The sequence below is a fragment of the Cannabis sativa genome, chromosome 9, assembly GCF_029168945.1.
Source record: "Cannabis sativa cultivar Pink pepper isolate KNU-18-1 chromosome 9, ASM2916894v1, whole genome shotgun sequence".
In the NCBI taxonomy this organism is placed as follows: domain Eukaryota; kingdom Viridiplantae; phylum Streptophyta; class Magnoliopsida; order Rosales; family Cannabaceae; genus Cannabis; species Cannabis sativa.
In genome coordinates, this window is record NC_083609.1 from 58,137,918 (window position 1) to 58,160,426 (window position 22,509).

General features: G+C 31.9%; 1 protein-coding gene across 1 annotated transcript; it reads left to right on the forward strand.

Annotated features, from left to right (window-relative positions):
• The first annotated feature begins 13,092 nt into the window (after window positions 1-13,092).
• LOC115722609 (SUN domain-containing protein 1) lies at window positions 13,093-16,243 on the forward strand. The gene is made up of 2 exons (XM_030651854.2): window positions 13,093-14,416; window positions 15,594-16,243. The coding sequence occupies exons 1-2, from the start codon at window positions 13,319-13,321 to the stop codon at window positions 15,897-15,899; spliced, it is 1,404 nt and encodes a 467-aa protein (XP_030507714.2). The 5' UTR covers window positions 13,093-13,318; the 3' UTR covers window positions 15,900-16,243.
• The last annotated feature ends 6,266 nt before the right edge of the window (window positions 16,244-22,509 follow it).

Sequence of the window (22,509 nt, forward strand, 5' to 3'; positions counted from 1 at the left end):
GAATACTATAAATATAATAATTTAAATACTTCTTGCAGCAAATATCACTATTTTTATTACATGCGCCTTTCTTAATTTTGTCATTTTCATTTCATCTTCTTAATTCCAATAATAATTAATATATGTTTATTTCCAATGTTAGCTCTTGATCATCGTTTCTTGTTTTCAATATGGTGATAATAAGAACTACCCAATCACTAAAATTGTCGTGGTTTAATTAAATGTGCTTTTTATCAGAAAAATGGTCGTGTGAAAAACTAATTTAGTTACACATTGTACTTAAATACCACTGTAAAATTGCAAGAAATTTTTGGTTATAACTAAAATAAAAGTGATTGATTAATGCTTAAATTTATATATTTTAAGATTTTAATTGTATATATAAATGTATATAAAATCATTTAAATTGAATATTTTTATAGTTTTAGTTGTAAAATTATTTTAGTTGAAAATATTTAATTTATTTTGATTTTGTGTAATTTTTTCAAATGTGAGCAAAGTTGTATAAATGAAAATGATGTCTTAAAATTGGAAGTTGAATAGAATGTCTAGCATCATTTACGTTAGGAATTATTTTAGAAATACCTCAAAATAACAAAAAATTTACGTAAAAATGGAATACAATATATTGTTTTTTATACTTTTTTTTTTCTTACACACCGTTGCTTCAAGTTGTTCTAAAAAAGATATTGATTACACGTTTATTTTTAAGTTACGAAAATACAATATAATATTATGGTAACATGAAAAATACCAATCCTTAAAATGTTAAAAAATAAAGAGTTCGATTTTAGATACTTTGGGTGTAAATTAGGAGATATCTACATTATATATCCATTTTATTTTATTTATATCTATTTTTACCTTTATTTTTATTCTTTAAGATACACCTACTTTTATAGATGATGTTCCCTATTACCATTTAGGTTAATATAAAATATGTGCTAGACTTAAATGGAGACTAAGAATATATTTTAATACTTAAAAAGTAGGTATATTTTAATGAAATATAATATGAGAGTATTTTTTATTAATAGATAAAAAAAAATATTCATCAAGTTGTGTATGTCTTCACTTATGAAGATTAGGCTTGCAGCCCAAAATGAAATAACTCTTTAGTAGTAGGCCCAATTCACTGTTAGTTTCTCAGAGAAAATTAGATTCTATATCCTTTTTATATTGTCCTCTTTTATTTTTATTCTATTTTTTAAAGTCTATCATTTTTACCTCTTTTTAAAATACTTTGTCAATTTTGCCCCTGTCACTTCAATATACTCTCCATGTGACTCCATTATGTTAAGGTATTTTGGGTATAATACATATAAAAAAAAGTATGCTTCAATTAAATATAAATTAGAGGTAGATTTAGTTAATTGATAAATAAAAGAAGTATTTTTCAATACACCCCCATCTCAAACTCAGAAGGGCCACAGCGCGGTCCTCCTGGAAATTTTCAAGCAACAACAATATTCTTGACTCAGTTTTCGCCACTTTAGCAAGGATAAAATTGTGTTCGAGCACCATCTCTTTTTGAAGATAGGCGAATTCTTCTCATAACACACGCATGCTCAATACATGCAATGCTTCCATGGCTTGTGTGTTGTTATAACCGCGAGCATGGTATGCAGAAAACATGTACTTACATGTTGATATGTCAGGTGAGATTTTTTCTCAGTACATTTGCTCAACAACAAACTTAATCACATCAATCATAACTTGATTTCCATAAAGAAAAGCTGCATCAATGCATCATAAGCAGATATTTATATTCATGGTATGCAGTAATAGTTTATCAATGAGCAAATTCAAACAGAAATTCAGTACCTGTTCACATCAAGTTGAATTCATTTTCGAGATGGCTTGTTCCAAAAGACTTAAAGTAAGTGTCAAGTTTGTGTGTGATTTATGTATGCAGATATCAGTTGGTGCCGCTACAAGAGTAACAAGCAATTTAATTCTCTAGAAGCTGTATAAATAGATCCAGACACCATATATTCAGAGTTTTTTTTTAGAAATTAGGATCTCCGCCTAACCCTACAATATTTGGAGACCGAAAAATTATAACAATTGCTATGTAAGTACTCAGTAAGGACTCGAATCTCGACATTGTTGTGGGAGCAAATCACATGCCTGACCATTTTGAGCTACCCCTATTGGGTGACATGAAAATTTGAGAACTAATAAGGAATCACAACATCACACTGAAAAATTTATAGCCAAGAATACAAGAAGAAACTTTTCATGAAGAAACATTTGATGGCACGCATATGAGCATAATGTTTTCCAAGCTGATAAATAATAAAAAAGAAAAATTAGACTAGCTTAGCAGAATATCAAAGGTACCTTCATTAGAGCAGTGAAAGTCATTGCCTGTGGATAAAACCCATTACGAATCATCATGGAAACAAGAGCACAAGCTGATCAGAATAGTTTAATTGCCATGTCAAACTGAATATCAAGGAAGAAAGCTTGTATTATACACAACCACTGGACAATATTATTTGATCTCATGATGAAGAAAATGGAAGAGAAAACAGCCTACTTCCTTAGCTTCAACAAGATATACAATAAATATATTTATTCTATATAAAATATGGCTATATAACAGAATTCTTGGTTTATGAGAAATTATTGGGTGACTTTATTTTTTTAAATAAAAAAAAAATAACAATGTTCCCACTTAAAGTGAGGAATAATAAATTTTTTTAATTACTTATATATATATATATCTTTTTTTATTTTTTATATAAAGTGTGCAATTCTTGGTTTATGAAAAATTTATGGGTGACTTTTTATTTATATTAAAAATAAAATGGTTTATTATTAAAAATAAAATGGTTTATGAAAAATTCATGGGTCACTTTTTAAAAATATGCTAATTAAAAGCTCACGTTAATTATAAAAAGTGAACCAATATGCCACTTAGGTTATAGTTTATATTTTGAAGATGCGTGTTTCTTTTTTCTGTTCAAATGAAGGAATTTCGACTTGATTCTAATCTCATCAGCCAAAGCTTTCTCCATCGGTTCCAAAATCTAACTTTATTTCTCAAGTTTTCCCAATCTTGCTTAGCAACCAATCAGAGTAGTATTTTAACTGTTTTATTCAACTTGATTGATGTCTTGAATTGTGTATCCAGTTTTCTTGATTTCAAGGTATTGTTACGAGGAGGCCACTGGTGTTGCAACTTCATAACAGTGAAGATGGTTAGACTGAGTATGCTGAGTTTCTTCATGCTCCTAGAAAGAAGTACACTGATTTTGGTGAGTTTATTTTCTTATTTGGGCATTTCTTCTCTATTAGAGTTAATTAAATTGGTTAGTTCGGTAATTACAGTTAGTATTCTAACTAACTTCTACCACTTGGACATGGATATATAAAGAGGGCTTTTTCCCTCTTCTCTGTAATGTTTTTCACATAATAATAAGAAATACAATTTCTCTATTTCTGTTATGGTATCAGACGCAAACTAATACACTTCCGCTTCAATCTCTAATGGCGAGAACAAGGTCCACAGGTCCTTCCTCCTCTGACCCATCTCCGCCTACAGCTCCGGTCGTTGCTTCGATCGAATCTCCACCAGCAGTTTTGCCTCCAACTCAGGATCCAAATGAGCCGCATCCCGCTCCGATCCCATCTCCTTCGCAAGACTCTGGCTCCGACGTCAATGGCCACAATCCTGGAACTCAACCAGCTCATCGATCCACATCCGGCATCGATACGAATCACACAGTTCTTCACCGTTCTGAACGATCCCAACCAGTCGATCACAAGAGCCCATATCACCTCAACAACGGCGATCATCCTGGGTATCTTCTTGTTCCCACTCCTCTGACAAGTCAAGAAAATTTTCTTTCTTGGAAACGCGCTGCCTCCATCTCCATTGCAGCAAAGAACAAAACTCAATTCATTGATGGTACGTTACCTCGTCCCTCTCTTTCTGATCCTAATCTTAGCTATTGGATTACTTGCAATAACATGGTCATGTCCTGGATTCTCCAATCTGTTTCTCCCGACATTGCCAAGAGCATTATGTTTCAAGATAAGGCAGTTGACATGTGGAATGAACTCCATGACCGTTTCAATCATGGTGATGGAACTAGGATCTTTGAGCTCCAAACCTCTATTTCCAATCTTAAACAGGGGGATTCCAATGTCACATCCTATTTCACTCGTCTCAAATCCATTTGGGATGAACTCCGTGAGTCCCAATCTTTTTCTCCCTGTGTTTGTGGATGCACCTGTGGTGCTATGAAAAAATTGCAAGATTGCTATAACAGGGATCAAACCATTCAATTTCTCATGGGCCTCAATGAATCTTATGCCCAAGTTCGAGCTCAAATCCTTCTCCACAACCCCATTCCCCCTCTGTCCACTGTCTTCTCAATGATAGTTCAAGAAGAGCGTCAGCGCAGTCTTGGCACTAATCCCATCATTGCAGCCACTTCCTCTTCTCGACCACCTGCTCCTAAAGCAAAGAAACCAAGACCAATGTGTTCTCACTGCAAGAAACCGGGTCATTGGGTCGATAAATGCTATTTTATCCATGGATTTCCCCCTGGATATGGAGACAAAAAACGGTCCGAAGAACCATCCAAGGCTGCCATAAACCAGGATACTTCATCCTCGACTGGCTCAGCACCTCCAATGACTCATGATCAGGTCCAAGAACTCATCACATTGCTGAGCCAATCACTCAAGCAATCAATTGAGACGCCTCCGTTGGTATCCAACCTCACAGGTACCATTCATACCCCTTTTTGGATTATTGACAGTGGTGCCACCCACCATGTCTGTCACAATCCTAATCTTTTCCAATCCCTTCCTCACAAAACTCTTACTAACAATGTTACCTTACCCAATGGACACCAAGTCCGTGTCACAGGTATTGGTACCATTAAAATTAATGACCATATTACTCTACATAATGTCTTGTTCATACCTGATTTTCAACTCAACATTTTTTCTGTTAGTGCTTTTCTTGAACAAACCAATATGAACATCTCTTTCACATCTAACTATTGTTTTATCCAGGAATCTCACAAGACTTCCAAGATTGGGATTGCTAAAAGGCTTCGCAACTTATACTTGCTGCCCCATACCCAACAAGAGGCTTCTATTTTTTCTTTCAATCATTGTAATAATCTTTGGCATAACCGCCTTGGACATCCTGCAATGCAAATTACAACAAATATGAATAAAGAAGTTTCTTTTTCTAATAATAAACATCATTCTTCTTTTTGTCCAATCTGTCCGTTGGCCAAACAAAAACGTTTATCTTTTCACTCATCAAACAATTTATCTACTCATTGTTTTGATCTAATCCATCTTGATATTTGGGGTCCTTTTCACATTATTAGCACTGAAGGTTACCGTTATTTCCTCACCATTGTTGATGACTCAACACGACACACATGGATTTACTTCCTTAAAAATAAATCAGATGTTACCAACATCATACCAGATTTTTTTTCTCATGTTGCCACTCAATACAACACTGCCATTAAAGCAGTTCGTTGTGATAACGCTAAAGAGCTCAATATGACCTCTTTCTATGCAACAAAAGGCATCAATAAATACAATTCTTGTGTTGGTAGGCCTGAACAAAATGTCGTCGTTGAACGTAAACACCAACACATTCTTAATGTGGCACGGGCTTTACTCTTCCAATCACATTTAAATTTGGTATATTGGCCATACATTATACACACTGCTGTTCATCTTATCAATCGTACTCCATCTCGACTATTAAAGTTCAAATCTCCCTTTGAACTACTCAACAAAACTTCACCACAATATTCCCACCTTCGGGTATTTGGATGTCTTGCCTACGCCTCAACTCTTCCCCCAACACGACACAAGTTCTCTCCTCGAGCCTCCCCTTGTGTCTTCTTGGGTTATCCAACTGGCATGAAGGCCTACACTCTCTTAGATATCCAAACAAACCGAATATTTCACTCCCGAGATGTCGTGTTTCACGAAACAATATTCCCTTTAAAAACCAGCAACAACATACACAACCCATTTGTTGATTCTCTTCTTCCAAATACACCATCATCATGCCTCCCTGCCCCTGCTTCTAATTCCCCAATTCATCACACCATCCCCCCATCTGAAACACCTCATACTATCAATAATGATGACACACGCAACAACCTCCAACACGATGCTGGCCATTCCACCAGCAACAACAACACAAAATCACCCACATTGCCAGCTTCAACTGAGCAAAAAATATCCAAGTTTGGTCGCAAAATCACCAAACCTGATTACTTGGCTGATTACACATGCTCCACCACCCATTCCATAAACCAGTTTTTGTCCTATGACAGATTAACGGATGCTTTTCGAGCTGCAATTTTGGTTGCTCACATTCTCCCTGAGCCAACCAATTATAAAGAAGCATGTGCATTCAAAAAATGGCTCGATGCCATGGACAATGAGCTAACTGCTCTAGAACAACAAAACACTTGGGTTGTTGTCCCCCTACCCCCCGGCCAACATGCAATTGGCAATAAATGGGTTTACAAACACAAATATGGGGCTGATGGGGCTGTTATACGATGCAAAGCCCGCTTGGTTGCCAAAGGGTACTCCCAACAACCTGGTGTGGATTATCTCAATACCTTTGCACCCGTGGCTAAGTTTAACACATTGAAAATTTTATTAGCCTTGGCAGCCATCAAAAATTGGTCTCTCCATCAACTCGATATCAATAACGCCTTTCTCCATGGCGATCTACATGAGGATGTCTACATGACCTTACCTCAAGGATACAAACCAAAAGCACCTCTTCCACCCAATGCCGTATGTAAGCTCAACAAGAGTCTATATGGCCTCAAGCAAGCATCCCGCCAATGGTTTGCTAAACTTAGTTCAACACTCATTGCTTCTGGTTTTTCACAATCCCAATCGGATCATTCTTTATTCCTTAAAAACAAAAACAACATCTTCTTTGCAGTTTTAATTTACGTTGATGACATAGTCATTGCCACCAACAATGATGCTGCTGCTACCGTGTTCAAACAACACTTGAACTCCATATTCAAACTCAAAGACCTCGGTCCCCTTAAGTTCTTCCTTGGTCTCGAGATTGGAAGATCTCAATCTGGCATTTCAGTGTCCCAACGACCCTTCGCCCTACAGCTTTTACAAGACACTGGTTTTTTAGGTGCCAAACCCGCTTCCACTCCAATGGAGCCTAACAACAAACTAAGCAATGATTTAGGTGAAATTCTTCAAGACCCTACTTCATATCGCAGTCTAATAGGCAAGCTCATATATCTCACAATCACTCGGTCCAATATAACATTTGCAGTAAACAAACTTAGTCAATTCATGACTACTCCTCGCCTTCCACATCTTCATGCTGCACACCGTGTGCTCCAATACATCAAAAGTACACCAGGACAAGGGTTGTTTTTCTACTCCAACACTCCTCCCAACCTCACTGCCTATGCTGCATCTGACATACCCGATCCCAGCATCTCCCTCAAAGTGTTCTCTGACGCGGACTGGGGCACCTGCCCCGACACTCGACGATCTATCACAGGCTACTGCGTCTTCTTAGGGGATTCTCTCATCTCATGGAAATCAAAAAAACAAGCCACAGTCTCTCGTTCATCTGCAGAAGCCGAATATCGCGCCATGGCTAATGCCACTTGCGAAGTTACTTGGATTACATCTCTGCTTCAAGATTTTCCCATCACTCATCGGCTCCCTGCCAATCTCTACTGTGACAATGCTGCAGCTATCCATATATCCGAGAATCCCGTCTTCCATGAACGCACCAAACACGTCGAAATCGATTGCCACATCGTCCGCGAAAAGCTTCAAGCTGGAACACTCAAGTTACTCCATGTCCACACAAAACTCAACATTGCCGACCTACTCACCAAACCACTACATTCCTCTCAGTTCAACAATTTGTTATCCAAAATGAATGTAAAAAACATTTACATATCATCTTGATGGGGGGTATTAGAGTTAATTAAATTGGTTAGTTCGGTAATTACAGTTAGTATTCTAACTAACTTCTACCACTTGGACATGGATATATAAAGAGGGCTTTTTCCCTCTTCTCTGTAATGTTTTTCACATAATAATAAGAAATACAATTTCTCTATTTCTGTTATTCTCAAAATTTGTATACTATTTTGCTGGTGATTTCTTGACGTATGTGAAATTTACAATTTATTTAGTCCATCTACAATGATTGGTAAACCAATCCACTAGTAAACTCTGCTACATACACTGAAGCTCTTCCTGTAAATTGTTATTCATTCATTAACTTTTTCATATAAGTGTTCGGGTTGATCTTTATTTGTTTAGCTGGATTCTATGGATAATTATCCATGTTCCATTATGCTGTTGTTAAACCACTTCTCCTCTACGCTCTTTTAATGGTATAATGACTAGAATCATGTTTCCACTGGCAGTTGTAAACTTGACAGTTATAGCTCTTCCTGGGTTGACCAAGGTTGTTGTAGGTAATAATTCTCTTCTATTTATTTCAGTCAAAGGAAGTAGTATTTCATTTCTTTATTCGGTAAATATGATGGATATATAATATCAAGTACCAAATATTTGCGGATGTAGAGGGACAACCAAAAACCATTGGTGAAGATATTGAAAATATGGTTCCCTTTAAACCACTCTTTGTTGATCATTTATAGAAGAATTGAAAATTTTGTTTTCATATACATAATTTCAACAACAGTCTTCTTTTGCTCTTCCTCATACTTATTGATATTTTCTATTTTGTAGCCCAACTCTATCATATTGGCTATATCTCCTGTAAATCAAGATACTGCTACATCAGATGCAATAAAACTTGCAAGAGAAGTTGATCCTTTAGGTAGTCTGATACTTCCGTGTCTTATTTTGTGTTGATCGGTTTTCATTTACAGGCTAAGAAATAATTTTTCTCCATTATAACTTATGTTTTAGGTGAAAGAATATTTGAAATGCTAACAAAACTTGATCTTATGGACAAAGGAACCAATGCAGTTGATGCAAGTATATTAGCATCTTCAATGCATAATTAAATTGGACAAGAAGGTGGCATCTATTACGTGGCATCTGTTAGCACCCCTTTTTTTCAAATACATCTGCACTATTGTTTTTACTCCATAAAACTACTACAATACCTACTCTATAAAATTTTTGTTCCGATATCTTACTATTATTAATACCATTTGACTTGGATGTAGAAAAAATTGAATTATACAATCACAAGGAAAAAATCATACGTGACAAACCAACATGCAGATAGGAAAAATTTCCTACACCACGGTATATTACAAAACATATCATGTTATTAAAATTAAGTTAAAATTAAAAAAGATACTAACAATCTCATTTGGAATGTAGATAGCGGCATATTTTTAATTCGCATATTTTTAAAAAGTGACCCATGAATTTTAAATTTGATTTTCACTATTACTTTTCAAATAACGCCACACATTAATTAAAATTAGTTTTTAAACTATTTTAAATTATATGATTATTTATTAAATCTTTCTCAATTAAATTATAGAGCACCTAACATAAAATACGTGTCTGCACGTAACTTTCTTCTAGTATATATATATATGGTCTGTTAGGTCTTCCTTATTTCTTTTCCTTTTTCGGGCTTTTGTGATTTTATTAAGGGAAATTTACATGGTATACTAACTTTTGCCATTTTTTTACAAAAATACTGTCAAGCGGTATTTTTTACTTTTTACTGTGTTTTTTTATAAGTTTCATACTGCAGTATACTGTGTTAAGTTTTCACTGGTGTTCTACTAGTGTTTTACTAGTGTTCTACTGTTGTTTTGAGTTGTTCTGCTTTGTGTTTTACTGGTGTTTTATAAAAACACAGTATTTTTGAAAAAAATTCCGTGTGACAGTATTTTTGTAAAAGTTAACCAAAATTCCAGTATTTTTGTAAATTTCCCTTTTATTAATGAGTTCTTTTAGTTATTAAATTATTGTGATCAAAAATAAATTATTTGGGATCTGTGAAAAATCTCAGCTTGGATTTCTTTTGATGTTCGAAGGCTTCTTATCTACATTTATAGAATTGATAAGCACACATGGAAAATTGGCTTTTCTTTTTTAAACCTTTTCTTCTTGGTTTTTTGCAATATAACGAAAGGGTAAAAAAAAAAGAGAATGGCTTTTCTTTGGTTCTATGATAATGTCCATCCATTTGTTTTGGGTGTGTTAAAGTTAATTTTGGGATTTCACAGCACATTCGATTGGAGTATGAGTATGTGTAGTATTAGAGTTGAAAACACATATTAGTTTAGGACATAAAATATTATGTATTGATTATATATTACTGTATGAAAGAATTATATATATATAGCAGTGAGTTCAATATTGCTTCTACATTTTTGATACAAAGGGTTTTTGATACAAAATAGGGTAAAAGTGTTATTTCAGTTCCACTAATTCAACTTATTCATATTTTGCTTCCTAATTGATGTTCTTATATCCATGGTGTGTGTCATGGAGCATTCAGTCTCTAAATCCAAGTGCTAACTTTTTTTAACATCCAAACATATTATTTGGGTGTATGTATAGCATTATTTAAACATGAAAGCTAGAATTACCAAGTTGTTCATATATAAATGACTGTGGTGGACACCATTTTTTGGCATATGCTTGAGAACATGTGACAGCATATTGCCCTTTTCATAAGGGGCATTCACATAACCAAACAAAGAAAACAAAGTTTCAGATTTCTCATCCTGGCCAATACCCGCACAGCACGCTCAGGTTGGTCTTGTATTTAAGCAACAACATTAGATGGATAGCAATACGAAACGGCTGCAAAAGTGAGTGAAACATGCATGAACAAGTGTAGATATATGGGTGTACACGTCGGGAAATTTGTGGATTTTAAAACAGTTCAAAGACCCCAACACTTTACAAAGTTTTGTACATATTGATATTGATACTATAACTTCCTTCCGTAGAGACCTTCACATAATAAAATAGGGTTGAACCTTTTGAGAAAAACTCGAATTTTGCTCTGAAAAAAATCATAATTCAGATGGTCTTTTGCTCTAATATAGAAGGAGCTCTCAGCTATTCATCTATAAAAGACAACCAAAATTGATCTTCAAGGAATCTGCAATTGTAGATTTTGTATTGAAAATACTTAACAAATGCTAAAATTAAATATATATTAACTTGTATTATAATATTATTTAAAATAATTAAAGGTCGGGTTGGGGGTGGGGGTCAGGTCGAAGTTGAATTCGGGGTGGGGGCCGAAGTTGAGTTCGGGGCTAGGGTCCAAGTACAAGATCCAAGGTTAGGGCCAGGGTCGAGGTCTGGGTTAGGGGCTAAGGTGAGGTTTGTGGTTGGGGATCGAGATTGGAAAAGTCGAGCTTAGAGTCCAGCGCCAAAGTTAAGGACTGCGATTTTAGTCGAGTTTATAATAAAGATAGTATAATTTCACACAACCAATTAATGTAAGTGAGTAGTTAACATAATAGTATTGTATTAATTAATATTATACAATATGATACAATACAATACGATGTTCCAAACAAGCTCTTTATGTTTTAAAAAAATTACCGATCAGACTCTCTATTTTAATAAATAACAAATCATACCTTCTATTTTTCATATGGTATAAAATACACCCTAAGCTTGTTTTTTTCTTTAAATATAATCAGCTTCAAACTAATTTTCAGCACCAACATATACAAAACCATGTAATTTGTATGGTCATAGAAAAATTAGATTACTATCATATTATATTTTAATAAAAAATTAAACTTAATATCATTTTGTACCATTAAAATGAAAAATAATATCTGAATTATTATTTAATAAAATAGGAGGCTCTATTATTTTTGAATATGTTAAAAAAAGATTTAGAAATAATTATTGATACTGGCATGTTTACTAATACACTAATAAGTAATAGAAATCAATGGTAAGGTTTGTTTACTTACATTATTAAAATTAGAAAGGGAGAACTTGATTAAATAAGGGAGTCTCCACTAATTTTGTAAAGAATGTCATTAATGGCATGTTTACTAATAAGTAATGTGAATCAATAATAAGGTAATCATTCCCTTACATTTGTTTACTTGTATTATTAAAATTAGGAAAGGGAGAAGTTGATTAAATAAGGGAGAAAAGAAAGGGAGAACTTCCCCCACCAATTTTGTAAGGAATGCCATTAAGGGTAATTGATTTTTATTATTTTTATTTTATTTTTAATATTAAATATATAATGACAATTTTGTCCTTTAAAATATGTCTTGCAAAATAACTACCATATAATATAGTTTAACTCAAAAGGGCAATTTAGTCAATTTAAGCATTCCAATTACGTTTCCTAATAAAGTAAACAAGATAAATCACAACTATTCCATTTCTAAAAAATTTTAGTAAACAACATATTACAAATATTGATTCCGATTATTTTTCATTTATTCCGTTACATTTCTCCATTAATTTATTCCGATTCTGATTACTGTATAGTAAACGTGCTATAAAGGTAATGGATTTTAATTATTTTTATTTTATTTTTTAATATTAAATATATAATGACAACTTTATCCTTTAAAATATATCTTACAAAATAGCTACCATGTAATATAATTTAACTCAAAAGGACAAATTAGTCAATTTTAGTATTCCGATTACGTTTCTTAATAAAGTAAACAAGATAAATCACAACTATTTTATTTCCAAAAAAATTTAGTAAACAATATATTACAAATATTTTGATTACTTTTTACTTATTCTGTTACATTTCTCCATTAATTTATTCCGATTCTGAATACTATATAGTAAATGTATTGGCTTGACGCAGTAATTGCATATACCCTATTTAAAATCCTATTAAAGTTTGTGCTAATAAAATACAATTTTATTAATACATTAAGTACCGCTAAACGATTATTAAATTTATAAAGTTCTAATCTCAAAACTATGAATACATTCACAACAAAAAGCGTTAGAAGAACCACGTCAAAAAAAAAGTGTTAGAAGAAACTTGGGATTTATGAAGAAACTTAAAATGCTATTTTCATAATTGAAGTATATAAAAATGGTATTATTGACATAGTTCACCTGAAAATTGGGTTGGGCCCAATAAAGCCCATTAAGTCACCTCAGAACAAGAATCAAACAAATATTCAAACACAAACTGTCGCATCGGTCGATGGTCATTCAGTTTTCCCCTTTCTCGGATTTTCCCCCAATTTTCGATTTTGAAATTTTTCTAGGGTTTCGGTTTTCGATTTGAAAACTAACACTCAGAAATCCAATATCAAATTGCAGTTGCAGAGTTCAGAGAAATCCAATGTCGGCTTCGACCGTATCCATTACGGCGAATCCCGGTACTCGGCGGAGGTCGGCGGTTGTGGTGTCAACAGAGAAGTCAAAGAATATCGAGTTGGTTTCCGCCGAGCCCCAAAACAAAACCGGTGATGATAAATCCACCACCGGAAATGGCAGAGATCTGAGTCACCATTCGATTAGGAGTGAGGCTGTTCTCGAGCGAACTTCAAGGGAAGCCGTACAGACCAAAAAATCTGCTGCGACATCCACGGTCTCGCCTCCGTTGACAACCAACGGTCGGAGAAGTCGGAAGGTCGCCTCTCCGAAGCCCCGTTGGGCCACCGCCCTTAGTGTCTTCGGTAAGAACTTCGTTCTTCTGCTTTTGCTTGCTGGTCTTGTTCAGATTGTTAGGAAGTTTGCTTTGGGATCTGGAGATGATGGGGAAGGTGGTTCTCCTTTAGCGTTTTCTGATTTCGAGGGTAGAATTGCGGAAATTGAGAAGCTTTTTAAGTCTACTACGAAGATGATGCAGGTTCAAGTGGAGGTCGTTGATCGGAAGATTGATCATGAGGTTGGAGGGTTGAGAGAAGAAGTTGGGAAAATGATTGAGGAAAAAGGGTCTGTTTTGGAGAATAGATTGATTGAATTGGAGTCCCAAGGTGAATCTTTAGCGAGATCATTGGGTGAATTGAAAGATGTGAATTGGTTGTCTAAGGATGAGTTTAATAAGATTTTTGAAGAACTGAAGAACAAAATTACAGGAGATGATGATGGTAATGGAAAAGCTAGTTTGAATGACATTAGAGTGTATGCAAGAGATTTGGTATTGAAGGAGATTGAGAAACACGCAGCTGATGGGCTTGGGCGGGTGGATTATGCTTTGGGTAGTGGTGGAGGCATGGTTGTCAAACACTCTGAACCTTATTTGGTAGGAAAAGGAGGCAAGTGGTTTTTAAGGAGTGCAAGTTATGATGTTCACAATGATGCCAGAAAGATGTTAAAGCCGAGTTTTGGAGAGCCGGGACAATGTTTTGCATTGAAGGGCAGTAGTGGATTTGTTGAGATTAGGCTCAGGACAGCAATTATTCCTGAAGCTGTTACTCTGGAGCATGTTGCCAAGGTATTATTTTCTCTACATACCATTTTATATAGAGCGAATAACCTTGTTTTGGAGTCTTGTTATGGTAGAAGATTTCATGCTTATTGCATGTGATATATGAATGATTTAATTACAGCAGCACTATATTGATAAGTTTTGCCAATGCTTAAATTGACAAGGAATATTTAGTATTGAACATGTTGATGATGATTTCTAGGCAAGTTGATATGTCATGGATTGTATGACTATAGACCCACCAGATTTTATGTATAGTAATGTGCATCTCTTACCAAAAACGTCTTTGATGAAATTGGCCAAATAGATTTTTTAGTTTGTGGATGAATCTCTAATACCGTTTATTTATAACTTGTATTTATCTTTGACACTGTGACTATATATTTTTAATTGAATATTTGTATATCAGTTTTCTTATTTGTCAATTGCACTTCCTGGATCAATAATGGTGTTTTTATAGACCAGTCTTAAATTTTTGTTGTGTTGTGGTTTTAGATGTGTATGGGACTGAGCTGATTCTGTATATGTTTTGATGTTGGATGGTTCTTCCGATTTTAGTCTATGTAAATGATTATGCGCTGATATTTGTTGAAGCTTGTCACATGATGTAGCATGCAAGAAATAGAGTTTCATATACTGGTATTATGTAATAAAGTTTCAAGGGTAATAATAGGCTAGATGGCTTTAATAAATTCTGATTTTCCCAGGCAGGGATAATGGTACAAATATGTGTTGCTTTTGAGTTGTTATTTCCAATTCTTTTGGGAAATTTTAAACTTGGGTGTTTGGAAATTCTCTTAGGCCAGAACAGTTGTTTGGTAATTACTGTTTGGAAATTTTCTATCCTCACATTTCTTATGAATAAGATATTCATATATTTATTTTGATACAAGTGGGGATCGAACCCTTTCCCCCCAACTCACACACACCCATTAGTAGATATTCATATTGATCAACAGTGAAATATGGGAGGAATGGAAAATTTTTTATGTGTGGAAAATAAAGTTAATTGATACAAATTTCTTTCTAAAAGTCAAAACTCGGAGTATTCTGAGTAATTATTTTATAATTCTATATTGAAGTTAGTTTCATATCGGTTTTCTGTCTTGCATTTGTAGTACCTACTTTTTCTCTTCTATGTGCATGTTGTACTAACACTAAGGTATATATGTTTTCTGTATAGAGTGTTGCTTTCGACAGATCAAGTGCTCCGAAGAATTGCAGAGTCTCCGGGTGGCTGCAGGAGCAAAATTCTGAATGGTCATATGATTCAGAGAAGATGTTTCTTCTAGCCGAGTTCAGTTATGACCTTGAGAAGAGCAATGCACAGACCTTCAATGTGTTGGAGTCAGTGGGCTCTAACGTTGTTGATACTATCAGGTTAGATTTCACTTCAAACCATGGAAGCCCTTCTCATACTTGCATTTATCGCTTGAGGATGCACGGTCACGAACCATACTCGGTTTCTACGATGCCAATGCAATCTTGACACCGCCATCAACAACACCAACACCAACACCATGTATTCCATCCATTCTTGTAATATTTGCTTCTCTCTCTTAATCAGATCTAAATACAGAGCTTGAATTGTATCTCTCTCTCATTAGATTCTGGATACTAGTCAGGGATATTTTGCTTGTATCTATGCTTTTCTAGTGTAATCATTTTGATGTGTATCTTTTACGGAAGTGAAATAGGATGTTTTGTTGCATTTGCAGAGTCTTTAAACTTAAAAGGAGAGCCCAAAATCTATGAATTTGGACATTGATTGGGTCATTCCAACACCATTTGTTTTTTTATTATTATTATTATCAACTTTATTTTGAGTTGAAATTAATTTGTTCATTATGAAATGTCAAAATATCAGTGAAATCTAAGTTGTTTGGTCTCATTTTTCGTTAATTATTTATCATTTTTGTGCAATTTTTGTGTATGTAATTATTGATGATAAATAATTTTAGGAAAAAAAGAATTAGATGATGTAAAGATATTGAGAAGAATTACTCAATATCAAAAATTAAAATGAAAATGAAAAGGACAAAAAGTTGAACATATTTTATAGAGAACATTTACTCATAATGTGATAAAAGTCACGTGGGTAAATGCTACGTAGATACTGGAGTAATTGAAACATGACAGCCACGTGTTGCACATGAATATTGTGAACGTGGGTGATTTGAATATTGGGTTGGGCTTGTCCATACATGAGAAATTGGATTATATTCAAAAATACCTCTTTTATTTATCAATTAACTAAATTTACCTCTAATTTATATTTAATTGAAGCCCACTACTTTTTATTTGTATTATACCTAAAATACCCTAACATAAGAGAGTCACATGAAGAGTATATTGAAGTGACAGGGCAAAATTGACAAAGTATTTAAAAAAAGAGATAAAAATAGTAGACTTTAAAAAATAGGGTAAAAATAAAAGAGGACAATATAAAAAGGGTATAGAGTCTAATTTCCTCTTGAAAAGGTGTGTCGTCATTGTTTAAGGAAACTTACAAAAATACTGAAATCTGGATTAACTTTTACAAAAATATTATTACACAATTTTTTTTTTTTAAAAAATATTGTGTTTTTATAAAACAACAATGAAACACAAAATAGAACAACTAAAAAATAACCGTAGAATAACAGTAAAAATTTAACACAATGCATAGTATAAAACTTACACAGTAGTTTTGAAAAAAATTCTACCCAACAAAAAAAAAAGTAAAAAAGCTAGAAATTTCAGTATATAGTGTAAATAATTGTTTTTTAGTGTAATTGACAATCCATTTTAAGCCCAAAGTATTACCCGTATTAGAGGAAATTACATTGTATACCCACTTTACTTATTTTATTTTTTACCTTTATTTTCATATTCTTTAATATATATATACTCACTTTTATAGATAATGTACCTATTGCACCATTTAGGTTAATATAAATTATATACTCGACTTAAGTAGAGAGTAAGAGTATATTAGGCCACCCACTAATAAAAGTGAATATATTTTAATAAGGGCTATTTACAAAAATATGGGAAATGGAAGATAAGTTTTGATATATATGGCATAAAAACTTAATTGTACTAAATATGGCATTTTTTAAAAAAAACTTAAAAATATGGGAAAAGTTCATTTTATTTAAAAAAGAATGCCATAAAAAATTTTAAAATTGTATTTCTTTTTTTTTTTCTTCTTTTTCTTTTTCTTTTTTATCTTTTAAAAAATAAAACACTAAAAAAAATTCTCAGTTGAAGCTATTTTTTTTTACTCAAACTGAAGCTACTTTTTTAAACTACTACTTTTTTGTTTTTGTTTTTTTATAGAAATTGATGCAATATCAAAATAATTTTATCAACGTAATAAATTAATAAACTAATTAATTCTATATATTAAAATGAACTAATTATTTTAATAAAAGTAGTAAAAAAATCAATTCATCAACACCATAATGAACAAAAAAAAATACAGTATAAAAAATTATAATCTAAAAATGATATAAACTTTAAAAACCAGTTTCATCAACATTAAAAAAATTAATAATTTCATTAAAAGTAGCAGAAAAAAAAAATTGTTTCATCAATAAAATAATGAAAAAAAATTATAATCTAAAGACGTTACTAGCTTTAAAAACCAGTTTCATCAATATAAAAAAAAAAACTAATTATTTCATTAAAAGAAGCAAAAAAAAAAAAACCAGTTTCATCAACAACGCAATGAAAAATACACAATGCCTAATAACTAAACTTTCAAAAAAGATACTAAATTTAAAAACCAGTTTCGAACATATAAATTTTATATTAAAGAGACAAAAACGCAATAAAAACCATAAAAGAATAACAAAAAAATAGTGGGAGGGAGAAACCAATTATTAATAAAGCAACCAAAATAAAAATTAACTGATAATACCAGTTTCTTGGAATTACCAAATAAAAAACTGAAACTTAAAAATCAATTATGAACAATAATAATGTTAAAAAAAAGTTACGAAAATAATAAAATAATAAGTGTGTCAGAAACTGGTTATTTAAAATAAAGCAGACATTTTTGTTCAAATATCAGACAATAATAAAACTAGTTTTATACAAACTAAAAAATATACAATAACATCATAAAAATAGAGCAACTCCATTACAGAACACTTAAAACCTGTGAAACCAGTTTTGATGCTGAAAAATCATAACAAAATATAAATGTTAAATAATAAAGCTAACTGAAACCAGTTTCATCAAACAACCAAATAAAAAACACACACACAAAAATACAAAAAAAAAAATACTAATCAAATAAAATCAAAACACACAATACATACCAATAATTTAAAAACTAAATATAAGTGTAAGTTCTTAACCGAGAAACAAAATAATAAAAAAGTAACTTAAAATTAAAAATATGCAATAACATAATAAAATAGAGCAACCTCATTGCAGAACTCTCAAAACATGTGAAACCAGTTTCGAACCTGTAAACCCAGTGAAACCAGTTTCGACTCTATGAAAAATCATAGAACACCTTTTAAATCTAAACAATTTTTAAACATAAGAGGCTAGGCCTAGCTCATTTTCTAAACAAATAATCTTAAAAATAAACTGTTGTTTTACAGTTCATGGTACTCATGATATACTTTAACAGTTTGACTAGCTCAATCAATTAGTTAATAAGTTAAAATAAATATTTTAAAATGAGAAAGATATTATGCACTCAAAAATTTTTGGAGTAAGAATTGAAATTCTCTTAAGATTTTTCTAACTCTGTTCTAAAACTATCATTATAAGAAGATAATGTAGATTAATATGAGTTAACACAATGAAACTTTATCCTGTCGCCCACTTTACATTGGTCTAGAACTCTACAAAAGTCACTGCCACTAGATACATTTTGCCCGTTCACAGATAGAATTTGATATCACCTAATAAGAGTCTTCCATAATACACACTTCATCAGCTCCACTGAATCGATGGAATGGTTTTAGTCTCTGCAGAACACACTTCATCAGCTCCACTGAATGATGTAACTTTTGACTCAAAGAATCTGTAAAAGAAAATCCAATTTTCTCAAAAAAGAAAAAAAAAAGATTTACTACTTAGAACGAGCACCCCACTAACCCCAAATTAATATTCAACTAAACATTTCAATTCAATTCAATCAACGAGCACCCCACTAACCCCCAAATTAATGTCCACAGCTTTGGCAAACTGTGTAGGAAGGTGTCTTAAGATTATTCTAAGTTTCAACACATGATAATTTATTACAACATAATACAGAGATTAAAAATTAAATCAAAAGCAAATATCATCAAATATATGCAGAAGCAAATTAAGTTAATATTATACTCAATCTATCAATCAATAATATTTAAAAAGAAATGATGAAATGGCCTCAAAAATCTTGGTAAAAAACCAATTACAAGAGAATTCAGCAAGAAACCTGAACTTGAGCAGACCCTTTGGTCTTCAAGGTTAAACAATCCACCACAGCACTCCATTTTTTAGAATAGTTATCAAGTGACCCTTTTGGTCTATAGTATTCCGCATCCGATGAACTTGGAAGCGGCATCGACCAAGTCTATAGTATATATTGAATTGTAATCAAGTCTAATTGGGTGTACCAAGCAAATTAGTGGAAATTAAAAAAATTGGGGAATGAAGAGAAGGTGTTCGAGAAAATTACGCAGAGGAAAAACGAAGACTTACAATAACAGAACCAGAGAGAGTCAAAGCAGGCCGAGCAGGATAATTTGCGAACGGTGCCGGAAACTTGACTCGGAGCCTGACCAACTTCTTCCTCAGAGAAGAAAATGAGAGAGGCAGCCGACTAGAGAGAAAGAAGTTGAAAAAATTAGGGCTGAATAGACAAACCTAGAATATGGAATTTGAAAATTAAATTTACAAAAAAGTGGCAAATAAAATACCATAAAAAACATTAACTTTGAACAAATGCCATATAAGGGTGGTAAAGTTTAAAATGCCATATTTATTAAACTTTTTTATAAAATTCCATATTTGGTGTAATTTTCACTTTTAATAAAATATAATATGAATGTATTTTTTATTAATGGAAATAAAAAAAAGATATTTTTCAATTTATCCTTTAAAAAATACAGGTGGAAGGCCCATGACCAAATAGGGCACCTTGCAAGACGATCCAGTTAAGACTTAATTATTTACTCATTCTTCTAAAGAAAATATGTAATTAAATAGTCTTAGAAATTATTTTTATTCAAAAATTGTGAATAGTATAATATGTATTATTCAAAATTGTGAACATATGTTGGAGAACCATATAAAATTATCATTATTAAATTAAATTGTTAGGTCAAAGTGCCCTGCTCACGCATGTTTCACTATAAGGGATCTTCTATGCTGCACTTGAATCGATGCATCCTATTTCCACATAACAACAAAATTAGTCTAATTTTTTTCATAATCATATATGTTATAATTATTAAAAATACACGGTAAAATTATAAATTTTTTCTAAATAATTTACAACAAAAAATATTATTTAAATAATTTATTTCACACGCTTATAAAATAAAATAAAATATGTGTATGCAACTGTTTGAATTTTGCTTTTGACATATTAAATTTTCTGAGAAATTGTATACAATTATATATATATAAATAGACTAATTTTTTTTTTCTTGAATACTAAAAGAAATAAAAAAAAATGCATCGATACAACCATGCACCATACAATTTTCCTAATTATTATATATAAAAAGTAACTATTATTAAAGATAAATATTAAAGGATACTTTAAAGTGTTAAGTACCACAAGATATGACTACATAAGGGAGTGATTGTGACAGTTAGTAGTCCTATAATCTGTAAGGAAAAATAGCAAATAAGTTGTGCAATTCCACATTGACTAGAAGATGGCATGTGTGATGATTCTGAGATTGTGTAAGTATGAGACTACACAGTTGAAGATAACTTAAATAGATTGATTGGTACTACCTATATTAACAAGGTAGATCTTATTTTTTGGTAGCCCATCACGAAAGAATTCCACAGTTAAGCATGTTTGATCTAGGGTAATTTTAGGATATGTGATGAGAAATTTTTTTAGAGAGCATGCGAGTAAGAACAAAGCACGCTGAAAACACTCGTAAGCAATTATTTAAACTCTACTTTTGACATCATTTTTTTTTTAATTTCTCAAAATAACTACAATGTATATAATTATATATAAAAAATAAATTAATTTTTTTTCTTAAATACCGAAACAAATAAAAAATGTATGAGTGCACTCATGCACCATAAATTTTTCCTAATTATTATAAAAAAAGTAACTATTTCTAAATAAAAATGTTAAAGTGTTAAGTACCACAAAATATGACATCCCATTAAGTCGTAAATTTTAATTTAAAAAATATTAAAAATCTCTAAATACATAATATGTCACATCAATACTTAGGTACATTAAGATGCTTAATAACAATATTCATTTGTAAAACTTCATGTTGTGATAATGTTAGTGAGGATGGTCTATTAAGAAACTAGATTGGCAAAGAGAAAGGTTCAATTAATGTGTTCCACACATAAAAAGGGAAAAGGCTTTTTTGAACACACATCTCATCAGATCACCACAAATCCAATCCACCCTCCCCCAAATGCAAAACCCATCATTACACTCGTTTCTATCAAATTTCAATTACCTAAAAACAACTCCATCACACTTTATTTATTTAATTATTTAAAGAAATAAATAAGAGGACAGTATGTATTAAAAAAATTATATATTAATGTAAAGTAGTTATTAATTAATAAAGAACATTTTAATAATTAAAATAAAAAAAATTATAAAAGGAATTTTAAAAAAAAAAATTACTCTATATATTATTTTTGTATCTTTTTTTATTTAAAAAAAAATTATAGTTTAGACTACTTCATTAATTGTAAATCTTAATTATGATTTAGGTTGATTTTTATGTGGATTTCTATAAAAATATAGAAAAAAAAAACTACTTTTAAAGTGAAAATATATATATAAAAAAAAATCTCTTTAAAAAATAATATGATTAGTCATGTTCTAAGTGTAATGATAATTAATATGGCAAAAATAGATTATCTTTTGTTTAAAAAGTTATTTTTACACTTTT